The 27,065-nt window shown below is 43.5% G+C and overlaps 1 protein-coding gene across 2 annotated transcripts in view; it reads right to left on the bottom strand.

The window, feature by feature from the left end:
• LOC142385543 (protein NLRC3-like) overlaps positions 1-26,025 on the bottom strand; it is a 66,733-nt gene extending 40,708 nt beyond the window's left edge. The window contains exons 1-11 of one of the 2 annotated variants that reach the window (XM_075472167.1): positions 25,792-26,025; positions 20,470-20,580; positions 20,263-20,385; positions 19,989-20,120; positions 19,749-19,827; positions 19,381-19,588; positions 17,445-19,233; positions 16,309-16,482; positions 15,118-15,279; positions 13,592-13,638; positions 12,238-13,465 (exon numbers count right to left, since the gene is read on the bottom strand). In XM_075472167.1, the coding sequence (XP_075328282.1) occupies positions 12,906-13,465; positions 13,592-13,638; positions 15,118-15,279; positions 16,309-16,482; positions 17,445-19,233; positions 19,381-19,588; positions 19,749-19,827; positions 19,989-20,120; positions 20,263-20,385; positions 20,470-20,537 (3,342 nt within the window). In that variant the 5' untranslated portion in view covers positions 20,538-20,580; positions 25,792-26,025 and the 3' untranslated portion in view covers positions 12,238-12,905. Of the gene's footprint in view, positions 1-12,237; positions 13,466-13,591; positions 13,639-15,117; positions 15,280-16,308; positions 16,483-17,444; positions 19,234-19,380; positions 19,589-19,748; positions 19,828-19,988; positions 20,121-20,262; positions 20,386-20,469; positions 20,581-25,791 lie in introns of those variants that run through there. The other variant, XM_075472166.1, reaches the window with a different exon arrangement.
• Positions 26,026-27,065: the final 1,040 nt, after the last annotated feature.

Below are 27,065 nucleotides of genomic sequence, written 5' to 3'. Positions count from 1 at the left end.
TTCAGATCAGGCAAAGGGACAGCTCCCACAATATCAAAACACCAGAACTGGCACCTCCAGTTCAAAAGGCATCTTCTGATGAACATAAGAGTCCAACAGCGTCAGCAGCGAGTTTGATAGAAATGACGCAGGGACAGTATGTGCCGTGGCAGATGCTCGACCTAGGGGGGCTGGTTGCTCGATTGCCGGATGTTCACATAGGTGCAAGCAAATGGATAAGAGCTTTTAAACAAGAAACTGTCATACACACAGCAGGTAACTGATGTCACACACAGCGTCAGCAGGAAACTGATGTCATAAACTGTTGACTGTGGGACACATTAAAGCAGTGTGGGCACTGTGTTTTGGAACTTCTACCATGGAGGGCATTTTGAGACACAGTGAGAATGATTGGATGTTAAGCCACCGAGCTGATGGAACTGATTTTAATGCATATCGAGCTGCACTCTGGAGAGCGTTACGAGCTGAGTTTCCTGTGGGAGTGGACCTCGAAGCATTAAAGGGGGAGCCACTGTCAGGAACAGAGAGTCCGGTTGTGTACATTGCACAGCAATTGAAGAAATGGAGACAAGAGTCTGAGGGAGAAGTCGAGAAGAGCCCAGCTTGGGTGACATTGTTCAGAGTTTCCATCAAAGAGGCTCTGCCTGCCCCAGTTCAGGGGAGGCACATGGGCAATTCCGAGACCACGTGGTGCATGCAGTAAACAAATACAGAAAAGAACTGAAACGGAAGAAGCAGAAGAAGGATATGCAAAGGGAACTTGCACGGTTGCAGTTAGAACTGCAAGAAGGACAAAATGAGGCCATGACAGTGGGGGCCGCTGAACAGCCATCACACACACAACGTTCACAGGGGCAAGTCCATCGTCGACCCTGTCAAAGGTCAAGAAGAGGTGCACCTGGAGGACGAAGGTCCTCGGGAGCATGTTGGGCCTGTGGCCAGAGGGAACACTTTGTTTACAGCTGTCCAAGAGCACCGAGAAACCCGAGTGTTCGGCAGGACCATGGCCAGTCCCTGCGGGGCGGAGCAAGTGGCCCGGCAGGTCCATGGCGTTCCTCTGGCAGAGGAATCCCAGTATTTGCTTGCATTGACATATAGAGGTAAGAAGTACACTTACATCAGACGTACTCAAGGGTTTAAAAACCACCCTCAGGTGTGTCACTATTACAAAATTTCTAAAACTTAAATTTAAATATGTGTCATTATTACAAAACTTAATTTCAAATTTAGAAACTTAATGTCACTATTGCAATATTTCTAAAATTTAAACAAAACAAAGTTTCGAATTTAAATTTTAGCATTGTAGCCTAAATTAGAGTATCTATGGATCCCATAGGGAACTACTGATATCTCTCCATCCCACGTGGAGGGAGTAAGTAAAGCGCCATGTCCTAAATAAATGTATTAATAAATTAAAATAAAACAAGTATGATCTTCTTTTGGGAGGATTATGCAATAAAATTTGCTTCCTCTGTAAGGAATCATGGAAAATCCACAGTTCAAAGGTTGAAAGTACAACTGGAGAGGACAAACGAGGCTAAGTTAGCCTCTGAAAGTTTGAAACAAAATTAGCAGAAGGCATCCAAAACGGGCAACACTAGACTATTAGAAGCCATTGTTCTTATGTCTCCAATAGACACCATAAGATTTCAGAACTAATAAATCATAGTAGGTATGTTGTGACTCGGACAGGATGTTTGCAGGTTGTGCATCTTTTGACACGTCCAGATGTGAGAATACAGAAGTGTACTACATCGGATCCTGCGGATGTCATTCCACGTGAGTTTGGAGGAGAACCACATGAGCGTGTGGCAGAAGCTGTGAGATACATTAAACTGAGACCTGACTTAGAAGCAACTTCACTTGTGCAGGTTGACGTCACTTATGTTGTGTATGGATCCTGTTTGGAGATCATTTGGGTAATCATGCAGGTTTTGCAGTTGTGAAACAGGAAGGTGGAAAACTTCGTGAAGGCTGAGAAGTGTGAACAGCCATGTTCGGCACAGTTGGCTGAACTGAAGGCATTAACGGAAGCATGTTGACTGGTGGAAGGTAAGGTTATGAATGTGTACACAGATTCTACATATGCTCATGATATTTGCTATTTGTTTGAAGCAGTTTCGAAGCAGAGAGGGTTCAGGAGGTCAGATGCAAGTCCAGTGCGACAGGAGGTCCAAATGAAGGAGCTGATTACAGTCATGATGCTCCTCGCAAAGCTGGCAGTGACAAAGTGTCAAATAAGCGTAAAGGTAACGAAATGGTCGGTAAAGGTAATAACGCGGCGGATGAAGCAGCGAAAGTAGCGTCAAAGTGCCAGCTTGCTGTTTTGGCAACTATGGTGTCACTGGAGCCAGAGGTCACGCCACCACAAGGATATTGGTCATACATATTGGATAAATAGTCGTAAAAATTCTTTTTGGTAAGAGAATTGATTCATCTGTTTGTCATTCCATCAGAGATTAGCTCAAATAATGGTTAAGTGTTTGTTTAGAACAGTGCAAGAGGCATTCTGCAGCAGCCGCGAATCAAGCAGCGCTGTGGGGCCGTTTATCATCCAGAGTCAAGGGATGGGTAAGAGGATCAATGGAACCTGGAAAGTGAAATTGAATTGAATCTGTGCTTCAACTAAACTAAACTGGATGCTTTGCCGCTTGCACTAATGAGCTATCGTATGCAGACTCAGAGAGTCACGCACTAACACCGCATAAAATGCTAACGGGTCGACCCATGCCGGCACCTCAGTTGAGAGGTCCATTTAAAGGGCCCCCACTTGAGCAGTTGCGAACAGAGTGGACGGCTTACATGAAGCAATTATCTGCAATCCACAGAACAATCTACAGGAGGAGTCCAGAGACGTGAGTCTCGAACATCCGGTTGAGAGGTCAGTGATGCCAGGTGCACATCAAAGTGTTCCGGAGGAAGTGGCCTGAGCCAAGACGAAAAGGGCCGTACGCAGTGGTGCGAGCAACGCCAACAGCAGTTCGAATGGAAGGTAGCAACACATGGTACCATTTGAATCACTGCACTAAGGTTCAGACTAAAGACACAGTCGGAGTTGGGTCCGAGGGAAAGGATGAACAAAAGGAAGAGGTTAAGATTTCTGATACTAATGAGCATCCAGGTGTGGGTGTTGGCCGACAGCATGGGCTCAGGAGAACGAAGCCTGGAGATGTTGGACGGGATCCCGCAAACAGGAGAGGCTGGAAGGGTCCCGTGAGGAAGCCACCCCGCAGGGGAAGTAGCCAGCCTGGGTCAGATGAGTATGATGCAACAATACACACCCACTCAGACCATGCCACGCCACGAACTTTGCCAGCAATACACACTAGAGCTAGTCGTGAAGAGGTATCGGTTAAGCATCATGGGTCCGGAGGAGGAGACGACCAGATCATCGCCTCCGGACGCCACAACGAAGGGGCAATCTGGTAAGATCATGTTGTCTTCGGGCCAGAAGTAGTTGTTCACAATAGTTGTAAGAATAGAAAGATTTCTCATGAAAGTCTAGGGGGACTTGATACCATTAGCACTACAGGACAGAATAATCATGTTAATCCAAGAACAGACGGTGTGTACATGCAGAGGTAGAGTCAGGAAAACAGTGTAACTGTGGAGGATGGTTTAAGGCAGCACAGAGTATGTGGTATAGATGGGCATGGTACACTACGAGGGAACTGACAGCGACGGAGGGTCTCATATGCGCAGACGCTCCAGGAGCATCGCCTGTTGTCGTTCCAGAGCCACACACCTTGTGCAGTGGTCTGGCAACGGGAATGCAGAGAAGGTAAGTTCACGTCGGAAGAGGATAAATGGTTATTGTTTCCTATGTGTGGTATTAAGTGCAGATTGATGTTTGGGCCAAATAAATTACATAGTTGTTTTCAAAATAAGGAAGGGCCACAAATTGGAGTCTTCTTGTGCTGGATTTAATCTTAGTACATCACAGGATGGGCCTCCGACGGATTATAGAGTAGATTACGATGGTGAGGTTGAATGCTTTTGGAACTCACGTAGGTAATACTACTGTTAAATGCAATGTCGCATGGGTTTTATCTTGGTTTCCACACGCAAATATGAAACCAATATTTATTAGGATTTATTTATTTGGACCAATAATGTGAAAATATAGAAACGATAATTTTAACGCTATATCTTTTTGGGGCTAAGACACACCCAATAGCTGAGAGTTACTGGATGTGTGGAGATTATGTTTTGTTAAATGTGTTACCCAACAGGTGGATAGGTCTTTGGGCACTGGTGAGGAGGAAGACATCAGTTGTGTTAGTGTAGGACAAGGTAAACGAGATGCGAGGTTTGGATGTGGAAAAAGGGAGAGTTAAAAGATCTAGTGGTGACTACATCAGGGATAAGCACGTTTACTTGGATGCAATAGGGCAGCCGAGAGGGATTCCTTTTGAGTTCAAAGCACGCAGTGAGATTACAGCTGGATTTGAGTCTATTTTGCCGTGGATTAATTACATATACTACAACCAACAGAGAATTCTTAACTACACGAGTGAAGGGTTTGCAGGCTTTGGAGAACAACTACATGAGACGAGTATGATGGCTTGGTAGAACAGACAAGTTTTAGAATGGATATTCGAAGGGAAAAGTGGTGTTTGCCATATGGTTGGGGAAAAAATGTTGTACATTTATACCCGGGAACACTGCAGCTGATGGGACGTTTACAACGGCCGTGAAGGAGTTCAGAAAACGGAGAGAGGAGCTGACGTGGGATGCTGGTGGAGGTGAACGGTGGTGGACTGGTCTCTGTTTGGGATTTTGGGAGAAGGGGGAGCGATGACATTTAAAGCGGGAATAGCAATATTGTTGATAGTGAGAATGGTTTCCCTATTGGTGGGCTGCACGGTGGTGTGGTGGTTAGCACTGTTGCCTCATAGCAAGAAGGTTCCAGGTTCAACACCCAGCTGGGGCCTTTCTGTGTGGAGTTTGCATGTTCTCCCCGTGTATGCGTGGGTTCTCTCTGGGTACTCCGGCTTCCTCCCACAGCTGTGGCTACAATACAGTAGTCTGCCACCATCAGCATAGCACTTTGAGATTCCGTATGAAATGAAAAGTGCTTTACAAATGTAATTGATTATTATTATACTATTCTGAGAAGATAGTTGCTGCAAGTGATGTTCAAACGAACAGTGGAAGGAATCAGGAGGCAGATGACCATGCGAGACCAGGTCTGAGGACCAACGCATGGGAGAGCTGGTCAACGAATGGAGGTTACCAACGGACGGTTCACAAGATTCTTTCCTCGAGGGTGGAACCGAGTATAGTTTGATAGGGAGAAGAGATGCTGAAGATCTCTTTGATTGGGAGTGACGTACTGGCGACCTCTCCTCCCAGAGTTAGCTTAGCAGTTCCAGACCCAGCCGGACGGATGTTCGGCCAGAAGCAGACGACACCAGAGTACGGGCGATGGGACGAGACTGGAGAGCTGTATTACATTGCATTTTATTACTATTTGTTGTGTGATAATCCATAATTTTATGTATTGTACTTGGTACAAAACTGTGGTTAATTGATTTGATGGTGGTGTATTCATTCTATGTGTATTATCAATCAGAACGGATCACTAATGTGTCCATTGCCAGTTGTGTTAGTCAACTGTTCGGAGTGCGACCTTTGGTAAAGTGGTCGGTCGCCAAGTGGGGTGGGGCCGTAGGTGAGTTTTCCCAAGATAAGAACATGAGTTACGAAAGTAGCAGCCGGTGGGTTTTTCGCTCCTATGCACTGCGAACAGTGGACAAGTGTGATGGCAATGTTAAAATTTGTATTGTTGAATTTAATCATTGAATGTGATTCGGGTACATATATATTCCTTTTCATTTATTCAAAAATGTTCCCTTTGTTTGAGATTGTAGAATAATTGAGTGTTGATTATGTTAATTAACTATATGGGATGATTTTCTTTCATTTTAGATTATTTCTTTATTAAATCACTGATAAGTGATTTCAGGGGGGACTATGTGGGAGAAGAATGACATTTCTCTTGACATGTCATAATTACATCGTGTGCCTTGTTGACTGGTTCATATGAATATTGTTGATAGTTAGAATGAGCTTGTTTATTATTACGGCCAAAGCTAGGCGCCTCCAGAGAGGCCCACGTACGCTTGTTATGATAAGACAGTATAAAAGGGTGTCGCAAAATGAACTCTTCGGACATTTTGTGAACATTCTGTATGCATATTTGCTGTGACGGTTTGTTCAAATGAACTCCCCAATGGACGGCTGACCGACGCGTATTCGACTCCTTTTCTCCACAACACTCACAGCATAAAGACTGAATCTGCAGACTGTAGCTGGCTGCCTTCATCATATGAACAAAATGACTTTTAACAGATTTCCCTCCATTTCAGACACCGGGACAACAATGCTGTCAGTAAAACATTCAAACTGACAAAGTACATAAGTTTCATCCTTAAAGGTTTGTACCAGTTACTGTGCAGGTTTGAAACTGCTCCTACTTTCCATCTTCACTGAGTAATGATAAGAAATGTGAGCTGTGGTAAAACTCCAGCATTAACTAAATATGAATATTATTAAAATATTAATATGACTGCTCTCTTCCATCATAAAACCTCATTTTAGAAAGATTTCCCACATTTCAATGTTCATCCTGACTGAGGGTGTAGTTACAGCTTATGGCCACCAGAGAGAAGCATAGAGACAGATGCAAAGATGTTGTTAAAGACCTCGTGACACGTGGAAAATACTGTAATATACATAAACACATTGAAAGTACTCATACAAAATAGTCACTTGAAGTTGGTTTTAATCATTATGATAGAGAAATTGAGTTTGTACGGACTTTTAAAAGTGCGATTTTTGCGATCTGCTGGCGAGCTTCCTATTAGTCCGTCACGTGACCTATGACGTGCATTCCGGAACGCCTCCTTTGTCACGACACGACTATCCTGACACCTGTCATAGCTAAAACATGGATTCTGACAACTCCTCCAATTCATCCTCGGATCCTGACACATTTTTCGAAGTGGCAGAGTCCGACCCAATGCTGGAGGACAATGTAAGGGGCGTTATGCCCTATAGATACGAGCCATACCTGGATGAGTTGGAGCAACACGGTTCCACGGAAAGTTCGGATGGCAAGGCTGAAGGCACTGTTGGTGGTGCTGCTGTGGCAGACGGTCGGATGCCTATGGATTTTGGCAGGCTACAGCACGTGGAAAGGTAACTTCCTTCTTGTTCACTTTTCTGACAATGAACACGCCGTAAGATATTGTACTTTGTAATATCCACACCCAGTGTTTGTACCAGCGAGCATGTGTGTGTGCAGTCTGCCTCCTCACCTCCCAGAAGTAGCCAAATAGTCACCATTACTAGCCTACAGATCGCAAAGGGCCATTGTTGTTTCCCGGTGCTTGTCAGTCTTCATCTTTATTTAGTGATGTTATTTTTTTGAGAGCGCTGAAATGACCAATTAGGCCTACTATAGCAGTTTGCCCTGCGTCATATGCTATAGCAGTGGCGGTTGGTCAATAGAGGGCGCTAGAGCGCCGCCCCTCCCGTGAATCAACCATAACAAATATGAAATTAATTATACATTTGTACATTGCGTTTTTACTCGTGCAGTGGTGTGATAGACTCTGCTGTAGGCTACATGCCACTGCCAGCAACCATTAAATGCTTTCGACTTTAATCTAGGCTTGCTATTTGCTATTGGATATAAAGCCCTCCTCCAGGTGGTCGCCGGTAACACTGGAGTCTATGAGAGCTAGCAAACTTTTTTACCGCGAACAAGCAGAGGCAGCTTTTCATTGGCGCATGAAAAATTTATTCTAGTTCGCAGCTTTGTGCGCCCAGACCAATGGCAGAGTTTTCCTTATTTTTAATCTTAACATGATTGGACAATTCATCGAATCAATCACGTCCATCAAGCAAGCATCCAAGGAAGCGCCGGGCTCTCGGGGAAGAAGACCACAGACAGTAGGATTGCTGCAGAGGTGAGTCTCTGATGTAGAAATTAGTTGTTGTCCATTTTTCAGTGCAGTCAAGTCAAGTCAGCTTTATTTATATAGCACATTTAAAAACATCAGAATTGATCCAGTCTTCTATATTAGTCCTCAAAACATTAGACACACCTACCTTTTAATGTGGTCTTTGTTTTTCCTGAATATTTGTACATTTTGCAATAGAATAGAACCATCATCCCTACTATTATGTTGTGGTTATGGTATAACATATGGTCTATTTTCATTAAAGTAGCCTACTTTCTGAATCTATTCTGCCCAAAAACTCTTCATTTTTGATCAACCCAATGTCTGTCTCTAACTGTATTGATAGTTTAACAATTATCTAGTTGACTGGTGTTTAGATGGTGTAACTTGTGGTCTATTCTAATTACAGTAGCCTATATTTTTTTATCTATTCTGTCCCAAAACTCTTTATTTAAGGTCAACAATATCCAAAGTATCTCTCTAATTGTATTAATACTTGAACAATGGTCTAGTTTAGGTGATTTTTAGAATTTGTGTGTTGTGTTCTGATTGTGAGGTGCTATTTGACCCGTCACGCGCAACTGCGCCCCCCCCCCAACAAATTGAATCACCAGCCGCCACTGTGCTATAGCCTAGCTCCTGACCAGTGGCCATCCTTCCGCGATGAGGCTTGTTCTACTTCGGCTTTTCATGTGAATCAACCCACGACATTGACACTTTGTAAAGTTCTGTGACAATTGTAAGATTATTTCAAGCCCCTTGCCTTTATCTGTTATATTTTAGGTGTTCTTGTGGGAGGTGTGAGCCAATTCCAGTGGTAGATGAGTCGGTGTGCTGCCGCGAACAGTCTAAAGTGTGCGAGAGGAGAGAGGAGGAGGAAGCAGACGTTCCGGAGCATACGTCATTTTTATGTTGGAACGTTGGCGGGACACTGGCCTGTGGATTTCAGTGGCGTGCGTTCAAATTTCGAAAATAACAGAGAACCGGGCATATTTATCACAATAATGTATTTCTTTTTTTTGTAATTTAAATTTTTATTGATATTTCTTTTTTAAGAAAGCATATTGTACACACAAGAATAACATAACAAAAAGGAACCAGGGGAGTTATATAAAAGTAAATATTTTCATTCTGAGGAGGAAAAGCAAAAGCAATCTTTAACATAAATCTTTACAGAAAATCTGGTCTCTTATGTGCCACAAAGTACAGCCAAATCATCCAGTCATCATTAAACTTATCTTGTTGGTTTTTCATTGCATAGGTAATCCTTTCCATTTTAAACATTTCATACACCACATCTAGCCATTCATCCAGACTAGGTGGGTCTCTCTGAAGCCATTTTCTTGTTATGGCCTTCTTAGCCGCCACCAGCAAAACCCTCAGCAGGTATTTCACCACTTTACCACAGTCCAGTTCCTCAAGATCACATAAGTACATGGTTTTAAAGTCCAGGTTGATTTCCATGCGTAGCGCCTCTTGCAGGTCACCATGGACATCTTGCCAGAAGGGAGCCATGGAGGGACAGTCCCAAAAAATGTGGTAATGATCTGCACGATTACAACCACAGCATCTCCAACAGTTTGTTTGTGTGGAGAAACTAGCTTTCTGGGCCGGTGTGCAAAAGAATCTGATAATATTTTTCCAACTATAGAATCTCCATTGGGGGGAGCTTGATGTTTTCCATTGATAAGAACATATCCTCTCCCATTCCTCCTGAGTTAATACTAAGTTAGTCTCCTTTTCCCATCTTGACTTAATTAACATTGTGTTGTTTCTTGTCATAGATATAATAGAAGCATAAAGTCTGGAGATAATCTTTTTACATTTGAAACCCTTTACTGCTTCCAGAAACATATCTATCATTTTGTTACCTGGTTCTCTCTCTTTTTTGGGGAATTTTTTGCATATATAGTCCCTGATTTGCAAATACCTGAAAAAATCCTGATTCTCTAGCCCATATGTATCTTTCAAATGCTGGAAGCTATACACCTGTCCTTGGTCATTGACCAGTGAACTGTATGTTGTAAGGCCTTTATCAGTCCAAACAAGGAACTGCTTGTCATAAACACTAGGTGTAAAGCTTGAGTCATATGCAAACCATTTAAGGATACCCATCTTTTGTCTCATGTTATGTTTTTGGGTCACATTATTCCAAATCTCCAGTGAACAAGTGATCCAGGGGTTCCCCAAATCTGTGATTTGGTTAACCAGAGAACAATCCCCTATTAGCATACTGAGAGGGTATTTCTTACTCAAGGAGCATTCAATTTCCTTCCATCTTGACTCATAGCTAGGAGTGCACCATCCTACCAGAAATCTAAGTTGGGCAGCCTTATAATAATCACAAAGACTGGGGAGGGCAAGTCCTCCCCTATCCTTGGGTAGCTGGAGTGTTTTAAATCTCACTCTGGGTTTTTTCCCTGCCCAAATAAATCTTGCAAGAAGTTTATCCCATTCTATGAAGTAGTGGTTGGGTTTCTCTATGGGTATAGATTGGAATACATACAGAAATCGTGGCAATATGTTCATTTTGATTATATCTATGCGTGAATAGGTATTTAGATAAGGAATCCGGCTCCATCGATTTATGTCATCTATAATGATTGCCCTGAGGGGACCATAGTTAGTATCTTGTAATTTGGATAGGTCTGAGGGTATGGTGATACCAAGATATTTAATGGACTCCTTGTCCCAGTCAAGCTGATATCTTGAATGGAGGGAGTATGGAGGCGCATAATGGAATTTTAACACCTGGGTTTTCTGTGTATTTATACTGTAACCTGAAAAGGACCCATATTCTTCTAAGACCAACATTAAACTTGGTAGGGAGTTTGTGGGATCAGTAAGGTAATTGAGGACATCGTCCGCAAAAAGGGCCAATTTCTGTTCCTTTAAACCCAGTTGAACACCTGTGATTGAGTTATTTTGTCTTATCCATTGCGCTAAAGGTTCTATAAAAAGGGCAAATAACAGGGGGCTCAATGGGCATCCTTGCCTAGTGGATCTCTCCAGTTGAAATGTGTCACTAAGCACCCCATTGATTTTTAGTCTGGCTCTGGGTTTGGTATAGAGAGCCTCTAGAGTCTGAATTAATTGAGAATTAAAACCAAATTTCTTCATAACTGCGAACAGAAATTTCCAACGGACAGAATCGAACGCTTTACGACCATCTATGCTAATGAGCATGGCCGCTATTTTATTTTGGTTTATGTGTCTGATAATTTGCAGTGAACGTCTAATGTTATCATGGGTCTGATGTGTCGTCACAAAGCCTGTTTGGTCTAGATTTATTACACTCGGTAAGATTGTCTCCAATCTTTTGGCAATAATAGAAGCAAATAGTTAATAATAAATATTGAGTACACTAATTGGTCTGTAATTAGAACAGTTGAGCTTGTCTTTCCCCGCCTTGGGTATAACCGAAATTATGGCCTCCCTCCAAGACGGGGGGATTTCACCCTTCTCTATAACCCAATTAAATGTCTTTAATAAGATGGGTGTCAATGACCCTTTAAGATTTTTATACCATTCTGATGTAAATCCATCAGCGCCTGGGGATTTATTAGCCTTTAATCTACCAATAGCTGATGTGATTTCCTATGTTGAGATAGGTAGCTTCAAGTTTGAATTTTGGTCTTCCCACACGGACGGTATCTCAAGTACGTGGACCATAGAGATTAATCTGTCATCATTATCGACTTGTGGTTGAGAATACAATTTTGCATAATAATCCTTAAAGCAGCTTCTAATTTCTGTTGGCTCTTGTAGAATATGTTTTGTTTTGGGGTCCCTAATTTTAAAAATGGAAGATTCTGCCTCTTGTTTTTTAAGTTTATAAGCCAGTAGTTTGGTATATTTGCCTCCACCTTCGTAGTATTTTTGTTTAGTGAACATTAATTTCTTTTGAATCTCTGTTTCAATTATATTATTTATTTCATTCCTAATCTTTTTTATTTCCCCTTCTGCACTAGGGTTCTGGTTGAGTTTGTGTCCCAACTCTAGCTTTTTAAGTTTTATTTGGAGGTCATTAAGGCGTTTGTTCCTTTCCTTCTTTAGAGCTGAAGAAACAGCTATCACCTTACCTCACAATAATGTATTTCAACTCGAAAATAATAGTTATTTCAGACTAAACAAAAAAAGGTCGTCTCCAGGTGTCATGAGGTCTTTAAGTTAGCAGAGATGCAATTAGATATCACTTCCGGTGAGGACATAAAATAAAAGCTTCCCAAAGAAATAATCGTCAAAGACAAACAAGCAAAGACTCCCAAAGTTTCAAATACATTTTTAATTATTTCTGTTTGTTAGTTTTATTTTGATATGAGTAAACTTCTCCAGTGGATCAGTTTAAGTGCCGGAACAGAATATATTACCATAATACTGTACATTTCTATTAATGGAGGTACATTTCATCTTATATTTATGTGTATAATAATGTATATTTCTTCAGAAATGTGATATTTTCTGTATTTGAAAATATTCCCTGTTCACATATGCTGAGTCATGATTTTGGTTGTTTTGTTTTTTTCAATGAAAAATATTCATTATAGAAATAAACAGCAGTTAACAGCTGCTAACTCGTGCTTTTCTTCTTCTCCCCTCATCGTGTTTGTCACATGTGCAGCAAACTAACTGCAGCTGACATCAACTGAATGGGCTGGGTGGAAGTGAGCTGCAGAGAAACACAACCTGCTGATACTCAGTGTGAAGCTTTGACTGGAAACACACAGAAAAACAACATCCTGGAAGAATGGAAGCTTCCATCTTTAAAGGACTGGAAGAGGAAGAAGTTTCCAAGGAATCATTCAGAAGAGTTTCAAACAGAAACTGACTGAATCCATGAATCTGAAAAGGTGTTTCTGAGAGAAAGAGACAGACATGAACAGACTGAACTATCTGTTCAACAATGATTCTCTGACAGGAGGACGCTCTGTATACTCAGCACAGAGACACTGAGGAACCAGGTGAACTGAACCAGACTGCAAATCCAGGATGCAGAGGTTCTTCAGTGAATGTGGTACTGAAGGTGTGGAGGTGGATCAGTGTGTCAGAGGAGACTCTGTAGAAGGACAGAGTGCCAGCAGGACGGTCCACATACACTGCTGCTCTGTTACAGACAGAGGAGGAGGAGGAGGAAGAGGAGGAAGAGGAAGAGGAAGAGGAGGTGATGATTGTTCTTCTGTTATTGTGCCAGACAAAGAAACTTGAATCATAGCAGCTCAGACTCCAGGACTGATCATTCCATCCAAACACACTGTCTCCTCCTCTCCCGATTCCTCTGTAACTCACTGATATAGAAACGTCTCCTCTCCACTCGACCTCCCAGTAACAGCGACCAGTCAGAACATTTCTACACAGCAGCTGAGGCCTGCCATCAAACCTGTCTGGATGATCAGGATATGACTGAACCTTCTCCACATGTGTCACCTTCCTGTTGTTGTCAGACAGTTTCAGGACTCTGCTCACTGTGTTTGTGTCGATTGTGAGTTGACAGGAATCTGAAGGAGAGAACAAACACAGTCCAGCTGCAGTTATTGATCTATCATCTGTTCACTTTGATCAATGAGTGATGTGACAGTGTGACGATGGCTGGATGTCATGAATCAGATGAAGAACACACTCACACTTCCTCAGCCCTGGTGTCAGCCATCGTTCTCCAGCAGGCTCCACCCTGAAAGGAGGAGGGGGGTCAGAGCAGCACCGTCTCTTTCAGCATCAAACATGGACATTACATGGCTCTCACACACATTGTTCTACACTGAGAAAGGAACAGTCCAACATCTGGACACATCCACTGGAGTGGAGCATCTGGAAACTACAATGAGCAGAATCAACACTGACGCGTACAAAACTGCTTTGTGGAAGTCACAATTTCTTCTTTCAGCCGTCTCCTCCTTTTCATCTCTTCACATATGAAGAACACTGTAAAAACTCCTGATCTGACCCAGAGCTGCAACCTTCTATCTGCCCTAAAGTCTGACTGATCTGCTTCTGACAGGAACATCCTCTGCACAGCAGCCTGCCTCAGATTCTTCACATTGTTTTCACTGTTGCTCTTTTTTCAGCTGGGAAATGTTAAAGTGACTTCTTTTCCGTGCACATGAAGCTAAGTGACTGTCAGAGACAGCTTGAGGCAGGTTTTTAGCTGTGACAGCTTGTTTCCACACTGACCACTAACAGCTGCTTCACCATCACACTGAGGATTTGTTCCCTCACATTATCATTGCAGATCCTGCTGTTGTGAGGACAGCAACACATTTCAGAAGGATCAGCAGCATCAGCTCACCACACTCCTTCCAAATCTTATCCAGTATCCATTTCCACTTTGAAGTGCAGTCACATCATCAAGCTTCTATTTAGTCCAACATCCACTCTGTTATTGAAGCCGATTGATAATCTGATATATGATCAAGCAGCTTTTCAGCATCTATCAGATCTGCTGCCTGGAAGAGATGAGCTGCAGCAACTTCATCTGCTCAAAGATCTCTATTCAAAGCCAGAGTGTCACAAAGCTGATCCAAGATGGCAGCGCGTCCCTCTGTCTGTTGAACTAAACAGATAAATGCTGCAATGCCACTCGTGTGTGATGTTACACGGAGCACTGGCACCAATAGAAGACAACATGGATGAAAGAGTTTGGAGGGAATGAGCGTTCAGGACCGAAATATTTATGATGCTTATATGTCTGTCCCATTTAAATTAATTTTCTGGGTCTGTTGCTGTGTTTCACCATCAGGAACCTCCAATCGGCAGAATTTATGAAGGAAACTTTATCTGAACCACAGGGGTTTATAAATATTTGTGCTAAGCTAGGCTAACATGTCCTGGACCCATCCTTGTAAATGAATCAGGGTCAGAGGACCAAAAAGACGTTTCTAAAAATGAAAGACTGTTCCTTTAACATGCAGAGATCTGTCCAAACTAAATCAACTCTGACCAACAGACACTTCTCGTTGTTGTTCCTGCAGATGCTCTCCTTGCAGACCTCCTCTACAAATGGGTTAGGTTTAAAGGTAAAAAGGCTCCTACATGTGTGATTGTTCATGCAACACTCAGCAGGAAGCACAGGGCTGAGTGCAGGACAGAGAACATGTTCTCAGCTCTTCCTCCTCTATCAGACATTGTGAGGCTGCAGCAGGCCTCTCCATACCTGAGTGTGTGTGGATCCTTCAGTGCAGCCCTCAGCAGCTTCACTCCTGAGTCTCCTGGATGGTTGTAGCTCAGGTCCAGCTCTCTCAGATGGGAGGGGTTGGAGGTCACAGCTTCAGCCAGAGAAGCACAGCCTTCCTCTGTAATCAGACAGCCTGACAGGCTGCAGACACACAGAACAGAAACTCTGAGAGAACTGCTCTGAAACTCAAGCTGAATGTCATCCAATGGTAACAACATTCTTAGAGAAAGATTCTTTTCATCATTTTGCTCCAGTAACAGTTTCAGATAAAATGAGAAGAAAATATAAACAATCTTCTGTGACAAACAAAGAGGAAACATGGCAGCAGTGAATGAAAAACCTGGATGAAAAGAAAACCTCTGAGAATAAAAACTTTAGATTATTGTGAATATTTCAACTTTTCACTCTTCACTGAACTCTGCACACCTCAGACTTCCAGCACACCTGTCATCTCCTCATATATTCTGATGACTCTGCAGCTGTTGGCTGTATCATGCACAGTTCCTCCACATTTGTGTTGAGCTTTGCTCACAGCCTGACTGGAGCATTAACTGGAACACCTTCCTTATAACTGTTCACATGCAGAGGAGCAGAATCCAGTTACTGACTGAAGTCTGTCTGACGCTGCAACTCTGCGGACTGAGTGAGAACATCTCATTGTTGGATATGTTCCCAACAGAGCACTTTGCTCTCAGGCTGCAGGTTTACTTGTGGTTCCCAGAGTTTCTAAAAGCAGAATGGGAGGCAGAGCCTTCAGTTATCAGGCCCCTCTCTGTGGAACCAGCTGCCAGTTTGGCTTCAGGGTACATGTAAGTACAGCTGAACTCACTGTACACCTGTTGTCTTTAAGTTACTTGAAAGGTGATTTTATTACATGCTTTAAGTGACCACCAGCTGACATGTAGTCTTAATGGGCTGTTTTTCAGTCGCAGTTTCTGACCAAAAAAAAACAGAAAAATCCTTGAATGTGAGCAGCTTTGTTGGGAATTCAGCTGGATTAATATACACCTACACTTTACTGTTTTTACTAAAAGATACAACAAGAAGGAACATCCACAGAGCACCTCGGTCCATCTGAGCCCAGCTGAGCGTACACGTGATTTCATCCTCATCTACATTATCTGGAGTGTTAGTGTAGTTTGGAGAAGCTTGTTTTCATACAGTCCTTACCTGAGTGTTTCCAGTCTGCAGTTTGGACTCTTCAGTCCATCAGAAAGCTGCTTCACTCCTGAATCCTGCAGGTTGTTGTTACTCAGGCCCAGTTCTGTCAGGCTGGAGGACTGGGAGCTGAGAGCTGAGGACAGAGCTGCACAGCTTCTCTCTGAGAGGTTACAGTCACTCAGGCTGAGGAGGGAATGAGATGGAAGGAAATAACTTGATCCATTAATCAATCAAACTACATTCATATTTGATTAGTGGAAGAATTCTGTTTCCCTGTTTGTTTCTGTTTATTTGTTAAAGACATTAAAGTGTGATGGAAGATGTCTACATGTGCCGTCTTAGCTCAATAGATGGAGAAACTAAAAGATGTATCTGCTGCTGTTATTGGCTCATCCTGTGATCAGATCAGCTCAGCTAAGAACACCATGTGAGCAAAGCATCTTCTCACACTAACAGCTGTTTCTCCAGCACCAAAGTGTTATCTGGCCCAGCTCAGCTGTGGCTCTGTAGCTGCAGCCTTTGTTTGTCACTCTGCAGACTGACATGCTTTCTGTAGGACTGACGGACCTTTTTACCAAGAAATTAACACATGAATGACAACATGTTTTTCTCTTAGACTCAAGACTTAAAAAGTTTCCACAGAAGAATCAGTTAAAAAGCACAAACTGAATTCTGGTTACTTTGTTAAAGTTTCTCATGTTCAAAACAGACAGTAAAACTAAATCTACACTTCAGGAGGTACTGAACACATGCAGTCAGTGTGAGTCTGACGAGTCTGGGGAGGAAACATCAGATAAAAACAACATATCCAGAGTCAGAGAAGCTTTATTGACTTATTGTTAGAGTTAGTTAAGCCAGATAACTACTGTAACTAATAAGATGGGAGCAAATAAAATGATTAATTAATCCATATAAAATTGATAAATAACTGCCACCAAGTTCTTCCTCAGAGGAACTGCTGAGTTTCTATTTCCAACAAAGCATCATCTCACATCATTTGTAAGATGATATTTTGTTGTGAACTGACACTTCATAAATAAACTGAAGTTCATTTGAAACTGAGTTTAACGCTGATTCTGCTGTTTTTATCCAGTTAATAAGTAAAGAATGTATTTAAAAAGAAATATATCTATATCTGTACGTACAGAGCTTTGTTGGAGGCTTTGACCACTGGCAGCAGCCTCAGAAGAGCCTCCTCTGAAGCAGAGTATTTCTTCAGGTCAAACTCATCCAGATCTTTTCCTGATGACAGTAAGATGAAGACCAGAGCCGACCACTGAGCAGGAGACAGTTTATCTGTGGAGAGACTTCCTGAACTCAGGGCCTGTTGGATCTCCTCCACCAGAGAACGATCATTCAGTTCATTCAGACAGTGGAACAGATTGATGCTTCTCTCTGCAGACAGATTCTCACTGATCTTCTGCTTGATGTAATCGACTGTTTCCTGATTGGTCTGTGAGCTACTTCCTGTCTGTGTCAGCAGGCCTCGTAGGAGCCTCTGATTGGTCTGCAGGGAAAGACCCAGGAGGAAGCGGAGGAACAGGTCCAGGTGTCCATTTGGACTCTTTAAGGCCCTGTACACAGCCCATTGATTGAGATAATTCAGATCAAGTACTTCAGGCTTCTTGGATTCTTCATCTTTTCCCATCAGGTTGAGTCCAGAGTTGATGAAGGTCAGATGGACATGAAGAGCAGCCAGAAACTCCTGAACACTCAGATGGATGAAGCAGAACACCTTCTCCTGGTACAGCCCTCTCTCCTCTCTAAAGATCTGTGTGAACACTCCTGAGTACAATGAGGCTGCTGAGATATCGATGCCACACTCTGTCAGGTCTGATTCATAGAAGATCAGGTTTCCTTTCTGCAGCTGCTCAAAAGCCAGTTTTCCCAGAGACTCAATCATCTTTCTGCTCTCTGGACTCCAGTGTGCATCTGTCGCAGCTCCTCCATCATACTTGACCTTCTTCACTTTGGCCTGAACCACCAGGAAGTGGATGTACATCTCAGTCAGGGTGCTGGGCAGCTCTCCTCCCTCTCTGGTTTCCAACACATCCTCCAGAACTGTAGCAGTGATCCAGCAGAAGACCGGGATGTGGCACATGATGTGGAGGCTTCGGGATGTCTGGATGTGGGAGATGATCCTGCTGGCCTGCTCCTCATCTCTGAATCTTTTCCTGAAGTACTCCTCCTTCTTTGGGTCAGTGAACCCTCTGACCTCTGTCACCATGCCAACACAGTCAGGAGGGATCTGATTGGCTGCTGCAGGTCGTGTGGTTATCCAGAGGCGAGCAGAGGGAAGCAGGTTCCCCCTGATGAGGTTTGTCAGCAGCACATCCACTGAGGTGGGCTCTGTAGCATCAGTCAGGGGCTCCTTGCTGTGGAAGTCCAGAGGAAGTCGACACTCATCCAGACCGTCAAAGATGAACACAACCTGGAACTCTTCAAAGCTGCAGATTCCTGCTTTTTTAACTTCAGTAAAGAAGTGATGAACAAGTTCCACCAAGCTGAACTTTCTCTCTTTCAGCACATTCAGCTCTCTGAAAGTGAATGGAAACATGAAGTGGATGTCCTGGTTGGCTTTGCCTTCAGCCCAGTCCAGAGTGAACTTCTGTGTTAAGACTGTTTTCCCAATGCCAGCCACTCCCTTTGTCATCACTGTTCTGATTGGTTCATCTCTTCCAGGTGGGACTTTAAAGATGTCTTCTTGTCTGATGGATGTTTCTTCTCTGCCTGCTTTCCTGGATGCTGCTTCAATCTGTCTGACCTCATGTTCATCATTGACCTCTCCGGTCCCTCCCTCTGTGATGTAGAGCTCTGTGTAGATCTGATTCAGAAGGGTTGGCTTTCCTGCTTTAGGAATCCCCTCAAACACACACTGGAACTTCTTCTTCAGAGCAGATTTAACTTTACGTCCACAAACTGGAGGAAGAAGTTCTGAATGAAGACAAGAAATAACATCAGTAAACAGACATTTCAACCCTGTACAGAATGAGTATCTGAACATCTGCTGTTCTGTGTGCTGAGACATCAGTAAATGTGTCGTTTATCCAGCAGGTTAAATCTTTAGAGGAATCCTCTTACTGCTCTGCAGACGGTCAGCCAGCTCCTCCTGCTTCATTCTCCTCAGGAAGTGAACTGTGATCTTCACTAATGCCTCTCTGCTGCTCCTCTGCTCTTCATCCTCACCCTCCCTCTGACTCTCTAAGCATTCTGGGTAATCTGGACTCAGAACCTTCTGCATCTTCTTCAGCTCCTCCTTCACAAAAGTGAGCATGTTGTCCTCCAGCAGCTGGAACAGAAAACTATATGAATGATCCAATCAGACTGAAACCATGGAGCCAAACATCAGATCCATGTTGGACACACTGACAATCCACTGGTCTACAGAGTGCAGCATGGAGATGACTGAGCAGAACAGATGGAAAAGTAGTTGTTGTACATGTACAGACCGTAAATATGGAGTCCAGCTGTGTTTGATGCTGCTGGGCAGACGGACCACTGGGACCCTCTGAGCTCTGCTGGTCCACTCTGTGGAGGAATCATGAAGAATGAGCTCACATTGTGTCTGTCCACACAGAGAGCAACACAAGGTGAAGCTCCATGAAGGGATGTGTGGATGTGAGCAGTGGAAACTGTTCAAACTGACTCTGCTGCATTTTACTCTGTTACAGCATTTACACTCAGCTCACCTCTGAGGGGATGGATGTTTGGCTGATTTGAAGTTAATAAAATCAACCATTGACCGGTCACTCTTCATGGACACACAGCTGGGTTCAGGCTCAGCTCCAGGTTCAGGTCCAGGTCTGAGTCTCTGATGGATCCTGACAGAAAAACACTTGTTTTCACACATGATGCAGCTCATTAGTTCATCAGAGACATCAACAAATCTCAAGTAATTCAGCTGGAAACTGGTTATCATCTGAAACATGATGCAGCCTCCACTGAATACCGACAGCTACTCACTGTTGGACTGTTGGAACACCATGATGGAAATCAAAGAAGAAATCCTTCGACCGGTCGCTCTTAAAGGACACACAGCTGGGTCCAGGTTCTGTTTCAGGTTCTGTTTCAGGCTCTGGTTGGTTCCTGTGAATGAAGGTGGTTTGGTGATGTGAGCGCTGAGCTGGGACATGGAGAAGAGTCATGGACAGTTAGAGATGGTCCTCTCACCTCTGAGCTTTGCTCTGGCTCTCATGTTCCCCACACAGAGAGGTTTTAGTGTCCTCACACTGATCCATGCTGCTGAACTCACATCAGCTCACACACACTTTCTACCTTCTTCTGCAGAGGAAACACAAATCATTCATCTGCACATCAACTCACACCCTCCTCTCCATGTGTCAGATCTTGTGCTCTGATAATAAAATCGTGTTTCAGTAACAAACTCATCAGAAATGTGTTGTTTTAACACGCAGTGGACACATATGTTCAACATTCAGCTTTAAGGTGGAGATGTTAGAGGCTGATCCAACAGTCTGAGCGCTGAAACCCGATCCACCAGTTAGAAGTTAGAATTCAGGGTCAGTACACACAGAAGAGCCTCAGAGGAAGCAGGAATCCAACATGGCATCTAACCAAACCGCTGCAGGATGTCAGCTTCACATTCTCTGTCAGAAACTTAAAGTTAAAGTCCTGGGGCCTCATGTACAAAGACTTGCGTGGATTTCCTACTGAAACTTGGCGTACGCTCAAACCCAAATGACCTCCAACGAGAAAGAGTCGATGGACGATAATCACATATACAAAACAATTAATCTTCTCTAGAAAAACTGCGTTACAATTTTACAATAATACATTACAATAATATTACTGGGCATGTATTGTTGTAATGTTTTAAATACTTGAACGCAGTTTTTCTAGAGAAGATTAATTGTTTTGTATATGTGATTATCGTACATCGACTCTTTTGGGCTTTCACATGCGCGAGCGTACAAATAACCGGTAAGTGACATGCTGTTTATAAAGTTGTTTTGTAACGTCCCCATGCCAGTAATGTAAGAACCATGCATATGGTTTTGATGGTAAGGCTTGTGACTTTATTGTCGGATGGTTTATAAAGTGGTGTGACGTTTCTGCAGTGTGCAAGTTGTTGTTTTACGTGGAAGGGTTAGCACTTGCCTCTAGCCACTACATATTAGCCTCGCATGACAGGATGCGCAAACAGCGCTATCTCCACACAGGGAGCGCAGATTTGCACCTGTCTGTGTCCTACTATCAGTATTTGACAACCTCTAGCAATGGGATTGCGCTTCAAATGCCCCGGAGTTTTCCTTTAAAGCCATATGAACCAACTCAGGCACTGAGAACCTCAGGGAGGGGTCTCCTGCTGGTGCCCAGAGTCAGGACTAAACAAGGTGAGGCTGCGTTTCAGTTTTATGCTCCTAAAATCTGGAACAGTCTTCCAGAAGATGTGAGACAGGCCTCAACTCTGACAATGTTTAAATCCAGGCTGAAAACAGTTTATTCTATTTAGCTGTGCATATGACAACTGAAAGTATTTTATCTGCACTCTTCACTTTTTAATTAATTAATGATTATTTTAATGTATTTTAAATTTATTTCTTTTTTAATCTCTTTATTTTATTGCCTTCTTGTGATTTTATGTAGCTGTGAAGCACTTTGAATTGCCCTGTGTATGAATTGTGCTCTATAAATAAAATTGCCTTGCCGTTTCACTGCTCTTTTTCATGCTGATGGCTCTGCACAAGGTCCTGGATGGAAACTACTGCAGTTGGACGGCTCAGATGGGGGATCAATTAATATTGTTCTCAGTTACACCCTCATGTTTACTCTATGTAGGTTCCTTAATGAAGCCATTAGCTTGACGCTCTTCTCTCTCGTCATCCACATCTACGACAAAATAAAAACTCCACAAGATCCTCTTTTGTTCCTCAATTTACTTACAAAAACATAAAGAATGGTACAGCAATGATCCAATATGAGAAAAATAAAAAAGGTGGGAGAAAAAACAGAGAGAGAGAGAGAGAGAGAGAGAGAGAGAGAGAGAGAGAGAGAGAGAGAGAGAGAGAGAGAGAGAGAGAGAGAGAGAGAGAGAGAGAGAGAGAGAGAGAGAGAGAGAGAGAGAGAGAGAGAGAGAAAGAGAAAAACTGTGTGGCTCCACTCTGATCCGCCTGACCATAATGACTCCGGTAACCAAACTCTCCTGAGAGTAACAACAAATCAAAGGCAATGTTCGCAATTTTTAACCTTTTTAAATAATGCACACATAAATGACCTGAATTAAACTGTTAAACTTATTAAATGAATTATCTGTCTATAAATACTGTAAATAGCTAATTTTTTATTACAATTAACGTAAATCATATTTCAACATGTAAACTCAAATAGCGATCCAAATATCAATAAAATAGGACCCAGGCTCCTACACTCTACATTTGTGTCTTTTCAGGTATCAGCAGGTGCACGGATGACCCACCAGTGCAGCCCAGTCTGAGGACATATCCGACCACATGAACGGGGGACAGGAGACGCAGCTTCCAGCCAAGCTGCTGTTTAAAGGTTTATTCTGCAGATTTACAGTAGGTGAAGTCTTTGCTTTCAAATTCGTTTCTATGTTTTATTGTTAAATGTTCAATTCATTTTGTTTGTGCGCCAAATAAATTAATTTCATATCTTTTTTTGTTCTGGGGCCCAATGAAAAAAACCCGGCCCCACCCTGGACACCTGATAAATTTGGTCTGCAAACGCCACTGCTCATGACTCGTAGAAACTAAATGCAAGCCTCCGCCTGTTTCCCCTATAAAAGCTAACAATTAGACATCCCATAATCCAACCATTCATCAGCCCTGTTCTGTATTGGATGTTTTCATGAGATCTGCTTTGCTGAGCAATGTTTCGCTGTTACCTCATGAATCTTTCCACGAACATGTGCCATTATTCCAGCCTGCTCTTCCTGTCCTGCTGCCCATCATCTGGGTATTAATGGATCTGCACAGTGGCGCCACGACATGGTGGCTAGGAGTGGCTACAGCCAGCATCAGATCACTCGCTGCCACCCCGTTAGCCAATACAAGGGAGCGTATTGGATTTGTGTGGATTAGGGAATGTATTAAGTCTAATTTTGGCTTTGGCTTCTCAATACAAATGTAAGACAGATGATCTTGAACATGAAATCCCACAACTCAAAAGACTCTTGCAGAGAAAGAAAACTGGTGGTGTTGACAAACCATCCAGTTTATTAGACCTTACTGTTTTCCTGGAACCATATGCAGAGGTATTCCCTGAGATGTTCAAAATCTGCAAGATTGCACTTGCATTACCTGTGAGCACTGCAGCCTGTGAGCGCAGTTTTTCAGTTTTAAAATTGATAAAAACAGTACTGCGAAACTCAATGTCTGACGAACGTCTAAGCAAATTAGGATTGCTGAGTATTGAATCCAGGCGGTCAAAGGCCATAAATTTGGATGAATTTGTGGATGTTTTTGCGAAAAGGCACAAGAACCGAAGGATAATCCTGCTCTGATTTGTACATAGAATATCCTACGCTGATTACCTCCACGAAGGAGGTTTTCGGTCGCGTTGGTTTGTGTGTCTGTTTGTCTGTCAGCAGGATAACTCCACAAAAACAAGTCAGAAAGACTTGAAAAAAAAATTAGGGTGTAACATAGTCAAATGTTCTATCAAACAGCAAAGTTGAGTGTTGATCGGATGTGGATTCCAGATCTGGTTGTAAGTTATATGACAGGCACAGTGTGTAGATGTTATGGCGTCAGTGACCCCATGGCCTTGGCGGAGGTTTGCACTGTGCTTGTAGTTTGTATTAAAATAATCCTGCTCTGATTTGTACATATAATATCCTGCTCTCATTTGTATTACAATAATCCTGCTATGATTTGTACTTAAAATATCCTGCTCTTATTTGTACATATAATATTCTGCTCTTATTTGTATAAAAATGCAGAAATACAGAAATGGTGAAATTTGCGCACCGTACAATAAAGGAGTAATGAAAACAATTTTAGGTGTGTTGAAATGCATTGATTTTCATTTAAACATTAAGTGAAGTGATTTTCAAGGCAAAGACCAGTAAATTTATGTAGGTACTAATTGCACTAATAAATCTTAAACTTCTAGAACACTGTGCCCAAGGTTTTTGTGCAATGGCGTCATCTTGTGGTGATATAGGGTACCTCCCATACCCTGACGCTGGCCTGTTACGGTGCGTACACACCAGACGCGGTGCGATCATTCGCGCGAGTGTTGCCACGGGTGTAATTTGAATTTACTCGCCTCATTCGCCTCATTCGCGCGAGTAAAAAACGAGCAAATAGCTCAAGGGGCTATCCATTTCATTCTCTCATCAACCATGGCTGATATAAGTACCATCGCGTCCTTGTAGGCTACCTGCTGTGGCAGTCCGAGATTCGTCTGAAACGCACACGCCGTGGTGTCTGGGTCAGTGACATCATCCGGTTGGTGCACTCCGGTGGGATAATTTCACCGCCTTCTCCAGGAGTTCCGTCTGGATGGCGGCCGCCTCCAGCGGCACCCCAGGCCCACCAGGACCCAGCCCGATGACCCGCTCGGGAGGATCGGCGCCGTGATCTCTCTGCAGGACACCAACCACAGGGCTCCGCAGCTGAAACGGAGCCACGGTGACGTGATCACCCGACATTGGTGCCACCGCAGCTCCACTTTCAGCCGCGGAGCGCCTGCAGCCGGTGTCCCGCCGAGAGACCACGGCACCGATCCTCCCGAGCAGGCCATCAAACCGGGTCCTGGCGAGCCTGAAACACCGCTGGAAGCGGCCGTCATCCAGACGGAACTCCTGGAGAAGGCGGCCGATTTAATTTTTTTATTTTATTTAGTCAGGGACCATGTGCAAAGTACATTAATTACAAAGTAAAGAGATGACCTGCACCAGATTGTAGCTTAGAAGGTAATTTCCATGTGCAGTCCCATCTGCATGTCACAGACAGCGCCTGTCCATCTGTCTCCACGTCACTGTCATCCAGAATCTCAATGCTGATAGGCTGTCTGACGCGAATATTTCGCCAAAGTGATCACCCTCATCGCGCCGTCGGCTTGAATCCGCGTCTATTCGCGTCTTCGCATTGACTTTGTATGTAATCGCGTCGCGCGACCGCGTCTGGTGTGAACGCACTGTTAGTCTGCAGGAAGCAATTACAGTCTTGTCAAATTTGTGTCAGACATTGTATTCTGTCATGTTGAATAACCTAAATATATTAAGTTAATATTATTAAAGTGTGACAGCAATAATAAGAAATCAGTGTTTAAAAATAGGAATATACTGTAAATTCAGTAAATCAATAAATAGGTGGGATTTTTTTTTTTGTGGGGGGGGGTTGGTCGGGTATAGATTTTGCCTTGCCCCCACCAGCCACCCTTAGGATTTATTTCTGCTGGCGCCACTGGATCTGCTTCATCACAACAATTCTGTCCCGATCTGAGAAGTCCAACTATTGAAGGCCCGAAGTTATGTCAACTTTAACAGTTTCGTTCACGACTTACTGACACCGGAAGTGACAACATGGCGGACAGGCCGAGCCGCGCCGCGCCGCGCCGAGCCGAGCGGCTGCCTCCTCCGCCCCGACGGTACCGGACTCACAGCTGGTAACGTGAAGTTTGGAGCGCAGATTTCTGCCGGAACTGAGCCGCCCACCGCTGATGTTAACGCGTCACACATTAAAAACAGCTGGAATTACCTTCAGGAGCTTCACGCGGAGAAAATCAGCTGCGCCACAACGGGATGGGAAGTGGAAGTAAACTGAGAGGAAACACCCAGAGAGGGAGTTCTGATCCAGTGAGAGATCAGCTGGACTTTAACTGTGTCATTACAGCCACTAATGAGGCTCTTTGTTCACTGATTTCCACTTTATTCTCCCTGTCGGCTCCTCCAGAACAGGATTTATTGAAGTCAGATGAAAACTGTGTTTCCATGTCCAACAGTTTCTCTGGTAGATCTGATGCTGATTATCAAAGCTCCGTGATGTCAGATTTTTAGCAGCACGGCACGTGGAACTGAATAAAAAGAGAACTACAGTGAAGATGCAACACTGAGCAGCACGCATGTTGAACTGCGGTGTAAAGACTGAACAAGACGAAATAAAGAGGAAAAAATTAGCTTTTTACTGTCTGGCTGTGCTGGCAGAAACGTTCATGAACTCAGAAAAGCAGGAGGCTCCTTCTCTAAACGCAGAGCTTCACTTTTGGGAACATTTCTCCACATTGTGAAGAATCAGAGCTGAATGAGTTCGGGTGTTGATGCTGATCACTGATTGGTCTCACTGAGGTCACATGACGGTCATACAGGGTTAAAGGTGATGAATGAGCGTGCCACAGGTGGCTGTGAGCAGTGTGCACAGCAGGAGACGGTGGGCCGTGTGTTTTTAGAATGTCCGAAATATCAACCAGAAAGGCAGCCCCTAAAAACTCCAAAAGAGCAACCGGGTGATGGAGAGATGTTACAGAGAAGCTCGGCTGATGGAGGCGATGGAGCTGGTTTTAGATTTGGGAAGAGAGCAGCGATTAATTAGGAGGGCTTGGAGAGAGTCGCCATCCTGATGCACACTCCAGTCCGGCAGGTGGCGGTAATGCGCCTACACGCTGCTGGGTAACCACCGCTGACAGAGAAGAAGAAGAACAGCAGCCGGCAGTAGTTCAAATGTAACATCACTCGTAACTTTCTCTCTCAGGGATCATTTTCCATGGAAATGAAGCCGAATTAACCACACAGACGTGCTCTTTAACTGACTTTGATGTTGATCTTATTGGACAACGTCGCT

The sequence above is a fragment of the Odontesthes bonariensis genome, chromosome 8 (assembly GCF_027942865.1).
Source record: "Odontesthes bonariensis isolate fOdoBon6 chromosome 8, fOdoBon6.hap1, whole genome shotgun sequence".
In the NCBI taxonomy this organism is placed as follows: Eukaryota; Metazoa; Chordata; class Actinopteri; order Atheriniformes; family Atherinopsidae; genus Odontesthes; species Odontesthes bonariensis.
This window is presented reverse-complemented; position numbering and strand designations above follow the sequence as displayed.